Source organism: Populus trichocarpa, chromosome 7 (assembly GCF_000002775.5).
Source record: "Populus trichocarpa isolate Nisqually-1 chromosome 7, P.trichocarpa_v4.1, whole genome shotgun sequence".
Lineage (NCBI taxonomy): Eukaryota > Viridiplantae > Streptophyta > Magnoliopsida > Malpighiales > Salicaceae > Populus > Populus trichocarpa.
In genome coordinates, this window is record NC_037291.2 from 1,737,859 (window position 1) to 1,749,175 (window position 11,317).

Genomic DNA, 11,317 nt, shown 5'->3' on the forward strand with positions numbered 1-11,317 from the left:
ATATTTTTAAAAATATATTCTCTTTTATCATATACGAGTGAAATTTTGAGGGGTAAATAGAGAAAAGCAAAGAATAAAAGTGAATAATTGAAATCATAGATGGGGCCCATTCTAATAAGAGCCTGAAACCAATTACCAATGCCAGAAGAAGAGCAGAGGGGGCAGCCATTCTGGGCCCCAAGTGTTCGCCACTTTATCAAAAAAGTCATCATTCCTGGACATAATTTTTCATAATCAATATGTTTGTTGAATAATTAAATACATTTTTTCTGGGTATGATAATGAATGCATACCCTTACTGTATTAGTAAAGCTAGGTCTTCAAGGTTTGAAAATCTTCATAAAATGGGTTAATAAAGGATGTGGTTCACACTTCTGCTAAATTTTGATCTTATATTATAGTATTAATATGATATAATATGATGATTCTTGCTCTGTACAATGTGCTAATGGTCAGCATGCTTAGTGGGGGGCACAACACAGCATATACTTGGACATTGAGGCTGATTTAATCATAAAAAACACCAGACTTGTATTATATTAGCACCACAGTGTCGTGGAATTTAGTAAAGAATTGGGTCGCCATGAACAAGTGGGTGTACGTCCATGTACAACTTGGCCTGCAATTTTGTGAGCGGGAGAGCATATTCAGGCTGGATGTTTCAAACCTGTGGGCACCGAGCTTCTGGTGAATTGGGTCGCCATGAACAAGTGGGTGTACGTCCATGTACAACTTGGCCTGCAATTTTGTGAGCGGGAGAGCATATTCAGGCTGGGTGTTTCAAACCTGTGGGCACCGAGCTTCTGGTGTGTTTGAAAACGTGGTTTGTATTGTGCTTTTAAAAATTTTGATTTTTTTTGTTTAAAATTAAATTTATTTTATATTTTTAAATTATTTTAATATACTGATGTCAAAAATAATTTTTAAAAAATAATTTTTTTTTTATTTTTATGCATTTTTAAGTGAAAAAGCACTTTGAATCGTCACCGTTACCATAATCCCAAACATGCTCATGTTTGAAACCAGACCCAGACAACAACCATAGTTATAAAACCGGCGAGGCCTGTCACTCAATTTAAGGCTCGAGTCACATGTTGGATGGGTCAAATCGAGTTGACCAAGATTAATTTAAAAAGAATGTTTTAATATTTGTAAAAAAAATTAAAACAATATTGTTTTCTTTTAAAATATTTTTTTAAATCAAACGGAATTTTAACTTAATCAATTGGGCTGCATGACTTATCATATCAATCAGATTTGATTAGATCAACTCACACCTCGCTGAATACAAAACTTGGTTCGAGTCTGGTGGATTGGCAGGGCTGTGCCCGGTTTTAATAACAATATTCCAATTTGCAGGGGTAACTATTGACTTGCTTTCAGTTTTTTCATTTTTTGAACTGGCTAAGGTGAGCCAATCGTGATCCAATATCTAAGACACCTAGCCCAACTGCGTTTGTGAGCTGAACCTGGGGTGACCCAACAGATAGAAAAACCCACCCTGGCCCCTTTCTTTGGTTCCAGCTCTGAGCACAACCAAAATATTGTACTAATCAAGCTAGGTAGAAGTTAGAACACAGGCGATTTGAACTGGTGAAGGGCTTCAATACTTTGGTGCTAGGACATTACTTTTTTAGCAGGAGAGAACAAAATAATGGGAATGAATCCACATGCAAAAGCAATATTGTAAAGAAGTAGAAAACAAGTTCGTCCCACCATCTGCAGGTGTTGTTTTATGATCACCACTACACGTTTGCTTGCTCGTTTCAGTACCGTATGAATTAATCAAAGAATTACGGCAATCGTTCGTTTAGCTAGCACTTGTGTTCGTATACTGCAACAGAAACTATAATTCTTTCCATTCTAGTAGGAAAATCTCTTTGATTTGCCCCTGCTAACTGTTTAATTTCACAGCACATTCATCTCCGTTGTCAGTCACTACAAATACGTATGCTTGGTTGAATCATTAGCTATATATAGTATTCCTAAAATAGAAAATGAGAAAAAAATCACTCTATGAACCAAGACCCTCTATTGAAATGATATATATTTTGTTCCAGAAGCTGCAACGAGCATCTGGTATTTCTATTGATTAGATATAAGCATAATATCAAACACAAGCATGGGTGAACCATGAACTCCAGTGAATATTAGAAGCATTGCAAACAGGCATTTATCAAGAAGTCTAGCCTTTGCATGATTGACACTAATGGTGCCTCAGCTATCAGCCATTCACCTAACTAATCTTCAATCACTGCCTCAGACCTTCAACAATGTAAGATGCATACAGATCCCTGGAAAAGAATACAAAAATCACAAGTAAGAATACTCTATTATACAAACCAGAAATCCATCAGAGACTTTAAGTCTGACAAAAAACACACCGCAAATTTTTACAGAAGGAAAGAACTCACATGGAATACTTGATGGCATCAATTGCAGAGGCAGCTGGCAAGAAGTCTTCAACATCAACTTTCTTGTTCTCATTCTTCTTATCTATTATTCATCATAAGTAAAGGATAGACAGTATTGCAGTGGAGATGTTGTAAATGGATAATTCGAGTACATGCTATATAGTGGATTCAATAAGTTTTGCCCGCTTATTCAATGGAGGAACTAATTACTCTTTCTAACTTATGACTACAAGTAAACCAAATTATGAACTTGTATGAATATGGATACAGTCCTCGAAAAAGCGGCGAATTTCAGCCAGGCGATGCGGAGGAAGTTCCTTGATGTCCTTGTAATGGACGAACTCAGGGTCATCAGCACACACTGCAATGATTTTGTCATCCTTTTCACCCTGCAATGCAATTCTAGTTAGTGATTGCTAATCCCTATCCAGGGCTTGAATCAGGTACAGATGAGGAGAAAAAATATGCAGTAAATTTCATGTAATCAAATTTCTTGTAGAATATCAGGGAGTAGCGAACAAAATTCCTCTGTTTTTTACATAACCAACTGCCAATGCACCACTTAAAAATATGGCTGCATATCTATACAGTGATGCCAGGATGATGCATAATATGAATATAGTTTTGTATACCAGTTTCTGTTCAGACTCAATAGAGATAGCCAGAGCAGCAGAATAATTCATAGACTGAAATGTTCTCTAGGTACAATATTCAATAATCTAATGCAATATGAGAAAAAGGTGGAATCATTAGACAGCCCTTTCTTTTGTATCCCCAATGGCCCCAAAATCTGTTATAGTAAGAAGACAGGAGCAATTATGGGAAAAATTAAAAGTTGCACCTGATCAATCATTGGCATTAAACCAATTGCACGAGCACGAAGGAAAGAACCGGGTAGCACAGGCTCCTATGGCAGGGAATAATCAAACAACTTGTTAAAGTAGTTGAGCTTTGAAATTTAAGTCAATATTTTTTAATGGACAAATTTTTTTAAGGCCAAAAGGACACTACCTGCATCAGTACCAGAACATCCATAGGATCACTGTCCTCACAGAGAGTTCGTGGGATGAAACCATAGTTGTGTGGGTAAACAACTGATGAGTAGAGAACACGATCAACCTGTTCTTAAGATGTGGAATAAGTTTTTTCTTCATGTAACATAACAGGGAGTAAAACCATACTTATGGCAAAGCAGTAGCGCATGTTCGTCTTAATAAAGGACATAAAACAAAGGAAAACATGACACATGCAGAAGTTGACTTTGCAGTATTAATTGCACTTAAAGAATTCACCATAATGCAACCTAAGAGGTGAATCCCAGAATTTTAGACCCTTGCAGAAGACCTATAGTTTACAGGTTCATCTTTCTCTCTGTGTTTTCTTTGTCTAACAGGCAACATATTCAATGTACATGACATTATTCAGTTGGATTTCTAGTCTATTCCCCATTAGGCATGACAACATGCAGAATGTAAGGATGAAAGAGTAAAACCACATGGTTCTTGTTTTTCACTACCAATGTATTAACAATCCTACTTTCTATCATGAACAACAAGGTTAAAAAAAACTCATTAGAGAGAATACATTTAAAGTTACACTTCCTGTTAAGGAAAAAAACATAGATTAATTATCTAAAAGGGTAAAAAAAAAAAATAACAGAAAAAATGAAGAACAAGATCATACCTTTATAAGGCCACTTGCCTTGTCAAGCTCATACTTAACCTTGCTGCCCTTGCTGATCTCAATCACCTGTCATGCAAATCCACTATAACCTTGAATGTCCTTCCTTATCCAATGCACCCATTGCCAAACATAGAGTCTCAAACCTCACTAATTCTCTTGAATGAAGATGAGAGTTACTCATGAAGATAAGAGATAAAGGCGTGCATTCTCCATGACCATGCAACAAAATGAGAGAAAAAGAACTTACACAATTGAAAACACTTGGAGCACCAGGTCCTGCATAAATTGAAACATATAGCATGATCAATGGAAAATGTAAGAAATGCAATAACACAATGGGACCATGCCAAGAGAGAAGTATCTGTATAAACATACTCTACTAATACAACTGTGGCATGTTAAGCAACGAGAGTTACCAATCTCCAAGTCATGCCAGGGATGCGCAGCAATAGATCTCCGGGACATTGAAGAAAGAATCCTTTCATTGAGAACAGGAGGCCATCCTGCACGTTTCCCGGTCACTTCCCCATCGTTGTTAGCCATGTTTTCAGTGTTGCTGCGTAAAACAAAACACAACCATAATCATAACACAACCGTAATCATCCGCCATAAAACACAGTCATTTTGATTAGGAGGAGCTAGTGAAGACAAACAAAGGCATAAATACAATTACTCAATTGAGAAAAATAAATTTTTCATAATGAATGAAATGAATAAATAAACAGGTCAAATAAGATTCAGCAAGATGTTGACTAGGACAAATTGTACACACACATACATAACAAAGTTCAAATTGATACGAATTCAAACACCAAATATTAAAGCAAACCCAGAAATCACAGAAGAGAGACGGAGCATTTTCTTTTTCAGAGGAAAAGAAAACCTAGTACAAATTTTATTTTTTGCTCTATTTTTCAGCTACATAACTCTGAATCATGCAAAAAATCACAACAAATAAAGAAGCCACAAAACATATTACTTTATAATCACCAGATGATTAAAGCAAATCACTCGAAAAAAAAAATTCAAAATCAGTAAAAATGAACAAAAACACAAAACAAAACCTCAGTCTACATGCGCAAAAATCAAACAAAGAACCAAGAAAAACACAAAATATAGTTCTTGCAAACTCAAAAAGAAAAAAAAAGAAAACAAAAGAGAAAGAGAAAACACACACGCAAGACCAGAATGGTCAAACAAAACCCTGAAACCACATGCAGCAGACACTAAAATATAAATGCTAAAAAAAAACCCATTTGAAAATCTAACAAATACCCTTTATTTTTTAGCACAAAAAAATCCAGATTCCATCAAAAAAAGCATCAACAAAATAAAACCAGCTATTCAAACCAAACTTGAAATAAAAGAAAAAAAATGGAATGTTTAAAACCATTAAAAGAAGAGAAAAAGATAGAGGCTTACAGAGACATAGAAGAACTGACGTTACACTCTGAAAAGCTTGAAATCAAGAGAGCATATAATACTGCGTACGTGAATGCGTGTGTGTATATAAATGCAGAGAGAGAGAGAGAGAGAGAACTTGGCTTTATTGAAGGAAGGTGAAAGCAGACGCTACTGTGACTGTCACTTCCCTTTTTTCAACGGCCAGTCTACGGTGAATCTGGACCGTTCGATATTGCATTAATTTAATCTTACGCTTATGGATCATGGGAGGAGTCAGTGCTTGATTTTCTAATTCTCTAATTAATCTCCCTTGACATTAGCATTCTAACGAGTAAGGGAAGTGTGAAGGTAATAATAAATGAGTAATTGAGCAGTTAATTAAATTAAATCACGGATTATAGGGTTGAACCCCCAATATTAATGCCACACGTAGTTAGATAACATGATTGTCTTAAATGTAAAGATGTTTAGTATTATTAATTATAGTTTGGACGGTGTGATGTTAGAAAGTCTTCCATAATTAAAACGCATCCCACGTGTCTCGAGATCGTTGGATGAGTTGATTTGATTGAGCTTAATTTTAAGTTTTAAATTTAAATAAAAAATAAAACGATTTAATTTTGATAAAACAAGAAATATTACTCTTTTTTTACTAAACTTCATCTTTTTTTATATTATTAATATGGGTGTTCAGACCAATTTACGTGCATCTCAACTAATTTCACGGGTCCTAAAATTAACGATCATGTAAGCCTCCAATAATCATTATATTAGCAACCACAACACTTAAATCTAAAATCATATAAAAAACAAACACCTTAATTCTAAATTTTTATCACTCTTCACCTTCTAGATTATTGCTAAACTTCATCTTGAATTGACAGCTCCCTGTATAGAATATTATAGCATTATATAACATTGTCCGAGTTTAGATTTGAATTCTTGTTGTCTTTTCTGAGAAAATGATTAGTGATGTTTTGATTTTTTTATGAAATTTGATGATTTAAATTAGAGAAAAGAAATAAAATAATAAATATAAAATTGTTTTTATTTTTATTTTTATCACGCACTGAATTATTCAATTTAAATTCAATAGTTTATATTAAGTAAATATAAGATTTTAATCCATTATATGCTGTTAGTTTTTGTATGTATAAGTCGTAATTTATAATAATGATAATAAAGAAGAAAATAAAATCATACGTGGTGTATTACGTAGTTGAGCTTCCCACGTCATCTGTGGACTCACCTTTATGTGTAATGTACTGAAGGGATATGCTCTCAGCTTGTGCTAGAATATTCTTTTTTCTTCTTTCGATAAAAAGAAGACTGTTCTCAACCTTTATTTCAAGATTCTTCCCATATTTTCTTTCTTAGATATATTCTTGTGGGTTTTATTTGTATGATTTGTAAATTTCATAATTATAATCTTCCATGAGAAATTCTATTAAAATCAGTATTGATCATCTTATGTGCATATGTTGGCTGGAAATTGTAAGGCTATGGGTATGTTTGGGAACGCTGTCCAAACCCCGTTTTTAATTTTGTTTTAAATTAATATTTTTCAGTGTTTTTAGATGGTTTTGATATGCTATTATTAAAAATAAATTTTTAAAAAATAAAAAATATTTTAAACCACAGTTATATACATAAAAAATTTATGCGTGTAGCTTCTTGAAATTGGAAAAAATACATCAAAGGATATGCCAAGGCAGGATTGAATGGACCGAGATAAATGTCGAGCTGAAATTCTAGCTGAGTGGGTCTGGACAAATGGCTGGTGGTTGAATTTTTGTTTTTGAAATATGTGTATTATTACAATGGGAAAAGTATTGCATAAATTTCATCTCACTTATTTGTTAATATCTATATCACCATATATAAATATAATTATGAAGAATATTAATTATATCGTATATATGCATGATTAAGAGTTGAGATTTTTTTAAATGGTATCTAAAAAGTGAGAGTTGAAATGGCTTATAAGCTAAAATTATAATTATTCTTTCAGAAAATATAATTCTGGGTTCGACACCTCGGAGTTTAAGGGCTTATATATATAGGGTAGTTCGAGACAAAATTTTGGAAATGTGAAATCGATGAGTTAAGAACCAACCTGCATAGATTATTTGATATAAGGGTCGTTTGGGTAAATATTGTAGTTTTTTTTTTATTATTATTAACGTAGGTGTTCAGGCAACTTGCGCGAACCTTGACTATTTTTACGGGTCCTGAAGTTAATAACCATATAAGCTTTCAGTGACCCACGTAGAGTTGAACATAGTAAAATAAGAAATTGAAAGATTTCGTTGAAATTGTTCATTTGAAAATTTCTCGAAAAGCTAATCATAGGTTTTTCTCTCCATCGGAACAATATGGCCGTTATACTCATTACTAAACTTGTTGAAGAGATGAAATATAACCAAGGTATATCTTTTTGATCAGAGATTGAATCGATCATCAGAAGAAGAATTATGCCAAAAATTAGAATACATTCTGGGAAAATAAAACTTCCATCGAAAAGAAGCAAATGAAAGGCTTTCATAAAATTCTCGTAGAATCGAGAATGAACTTGAACTCATGATTATTGAGAAGTAAATATAAAACTTGACCAGTTGAGATACCATTATGATTTAATATTGAAGTTTTTGGTATGACTGTAGCTGTAACTATGACTACTGTTATAATTATAAAAAGTATTAGCTTGTGAAATTAATTATATATATATAGTTTCCGTTTGCATGTAGAAAGTGATTGCATCAGTCAATTTTATCTATCGTTTTTAGGGTTTTTTAACGTATGATATTCTCACACTAGTTCAATCAAGACTGGACGACTGTTTTTGGTCGAAAATGTGGTAGATTGGTGCTCCGGCGCATTAAAAAAACAAGAAAAGGGGCAATTTGCCAAAGTCAGTATCGATTCAGCCCCGAAAGTATCGAACTTCCATTGATGGAAATAGCCAATCCTCGTCAACTCTCCACCCACACCAATGTGAATGTGTTCCCCGTCCTCCTCCACCTTCATATTGAGTGGCCACCACAACTCCATGAAAGGACATGCATCCTGTACTGGAATTACAACAGTAATGTTGGCACTTGGAAACCAAGCTGGCAGATTCTACATGGAGCAAAACACTTTGGCTGGCTTATTTTGGTTCTGCTACAATCCATTTGGCCATTATGACTTGAAGATCACATTTGAGCGGTCACCCTTGTGATCAATGACCTGTGGATGGAATTCATTTACACAGAAACATCGCCATCTTGCACTTGTCGAAAGGCCCTTATAAGCTTCGCCATTGTGCATGCGTTGACTGGTGGTTTGTGCATGCATTGGCTAGCTAGTTAGAGTGCAAGGACGCTGTCCTTGGAAGGCATCTGCATGAACAATTACTTCTCATAGCATAGTTACTTACAATAGGGTCCAGAAATTGGGTGCCTGTCAATGTCACTGTCTGCGAAGCATCTAATTTGGTTCAATGAATTTAAGACTCTAGCAAATATGGGAGCACTACTGTTGCAAAAGAGAAGGATGGGAGTCTCGGATTCTCCATTCTAGAGGAAAGGGAATCGCATTCTCTTGAAAAATGATTGAGAATGTTCAGATTCATGACGATCTGACATTAATTTCCTTAGAAAGTTGGAATTTGAGACCCAAATTTTCCATGGTAATTAATCTTAAGTTTTCTATAACAAATGCCTCCTGATTTTGCAATCGAGTTTTGCTTAGTGACTGCTTGGCTAAGCCCTCGAAACTGTGTTTCCACCAATGAAAAATATTGAAAGAATGCTTTTCATGCAGTTGAAACGGACATGGCCAAACAAAGCTTAATCTCTAATGGTTTAAGAGTACGTAACGTGAGTGGCAGGAATTATTGGAGAATAAAATAATGTGGAAAGTGATTCTTTTTCTCTGCCTTTCCTTGGAAAAGACAAGCAAATAAAGAAGTATTGGTTTATATTAGATTGACGGCGACGCTATTCCGTGGCCAGATTAATTATTTTCAATGTAAACAAAACATATTTAAATAATGTAATTTTTTTTTTAAAATAAAAAAATTTAGATTCATTTCATTAATTCGATAAGTTCAACTAATTTAATAATATAAATAAAAATTATAAGAACAATAAATAAATGAAAAAAAATACAATGATCAATTAAAAAAAAAATATATAAGCATGCATGTTACATGAGTGGGAAAAATTATTGGAGAATAAAATAACATGAAAAGTAGAAGATTTTCTTTTTTTTTTGCTTTTTCTTGGAAGAGACACATAAATAAAGAAGTCTAGGTATATACTTGATTGGTAGCCACGCTAAGATGTGATTCAAATTAAATTCTTTCCAATATAAAAAAGATGTCTAGACATCACAATCATTTTGAAAGAAGAAAAAATTATTGGGTCTTGGGTCATTAACTCGATCGAGTTCAATAAATTTAATTAACTTAATAATATAAATAAAAAATACAATAATAATAAATAAATAAAACAAAAAAATGATAGAGATAAATTAAAAAAATAAACATATGCTAATACCATAGAAAATTATCCTCTAAATATTCTTAAAAGGTCTTAATGATTGTATTTGATATTGAAGTAAAAATTAAATGAGAACATAACTCCATAGAAAGCAAAATGAAAAAAAAAACTTCAAAGTTCAATTCCTGGCAAATCAAATGTTTAAAGATAAAATTAAAAAAAAATAACATAATTAAGAAAAGGTAAAAAAACTCAACTTGAGCCTACTCGAGCTAGCATGCCATATTCACGACTTGGTCATGAAACCAAGATAATCATGTAAAAAACAAATTGAATAAAACTATCAAGCTCAATTATCAACCAACTTAATGTTGAAAGCCGAAACTTAAAAAAATCAATTTAAAAAAAGCAACGAGAAAAAGACTCGGGTTAACCCAGGTTACCTTATCAAACTCGTGCCCCAAGATATGAGATTGAGATAACTCCATAAAAAGAAAAGTGAAAAAAAGCATGAAGAATGATCCCCAACTAACTTTATGTTAAAGGATAAAATTGAGAAGAAAAAAAATCAATTTAAAAAAAAAACTTAAAAAAAACCCGACGACAACTCGGGTTTATCTTCAAATTATTCTTCATGACGATCATCATCTAGATTACCCAACAAGCATTTTACTTGTTTTTTTTAGTCATAATCAACATGACGTTAAGTATTCAAACACATTCCTTTCTTTTTCATTGTCATACCCATCCATTTTTTTTTATCAATCAGTATTGATAACTATCTATTTAGCTACTGTTATTACAATATACTAAGAATCAAACATCTTTTGAGTCTTTCAATATTATCGACCAATATCAATGATCATTTCCTTAGCTATCATCATCATGACATACTATGTATCGAGCATCCTTCTAGTCCATCAACATTATCGACCAATATTGATAATCATTTTCTTAGCTACCGTTGTTATAACATACTAAGCATCATACATCCTTCAAGTTCATCAACATTATTGATTAACATCAATAATCATTTTCTTAGTTATTATCATCACGACATACTAAGTATCAGATATCATTTGAGTCCGTCAACATTATTGATCAACATTGATAATTATTTCCTTAGCTACCGTCATCACGACATACTAAGTATCAGACATCCTTTGAACCTGTCAATATTTTTTTAATCTTTAAACAATTGAATAATTCTATTTGATTTGAATTGAATCCCTTTTTCCCTACTAGATTATAAATTCCTATTTAAATAATATCATACAAGATTCCTCGAATTGATTCATGACATTTTTATTTCCAAAGCTATTTTCATTATTG

The 11,317-nt window shown here is 33.1% G+C and overlaps 1 protein-coding gene across 1 annotated transcript; it reads right to left on the minus strand.

The window, feature by feature from the left end:
• Positions 1–2,017: 2,017 nt before the first annotated feature.
• Positions 2,018–5,693, minus strand: LOC7495482 (soluble inorganic pyrophosphatase PPA1). The gene is made up of 9 exons (XM_002310213.4): positions 5,520–5,693; positions 4,514–4,653; positions 4,345–4,373; positions 4,098–4,163; positions 3,426–3,533; positions 3,256–3,321; positions 2,683–2,803; positions 2,415–2,496; positions 2,018–2,294 (listed from the first exon to the last, which is right to left on the minus strand). Exons 1-9 carry the CDS (start codon positions 5,525–5,527, stop codon positions 2,252–2,254), a joined length of 663 nt encoding a protein of 220 aa, XP_002310249.2. The 5' UTR covers positions 5,528–5,693; the 3' UTR covers positions 2,018–2,251.
• Positions 5,694–11,317: the final 5,624 nt, after the last annotated feature.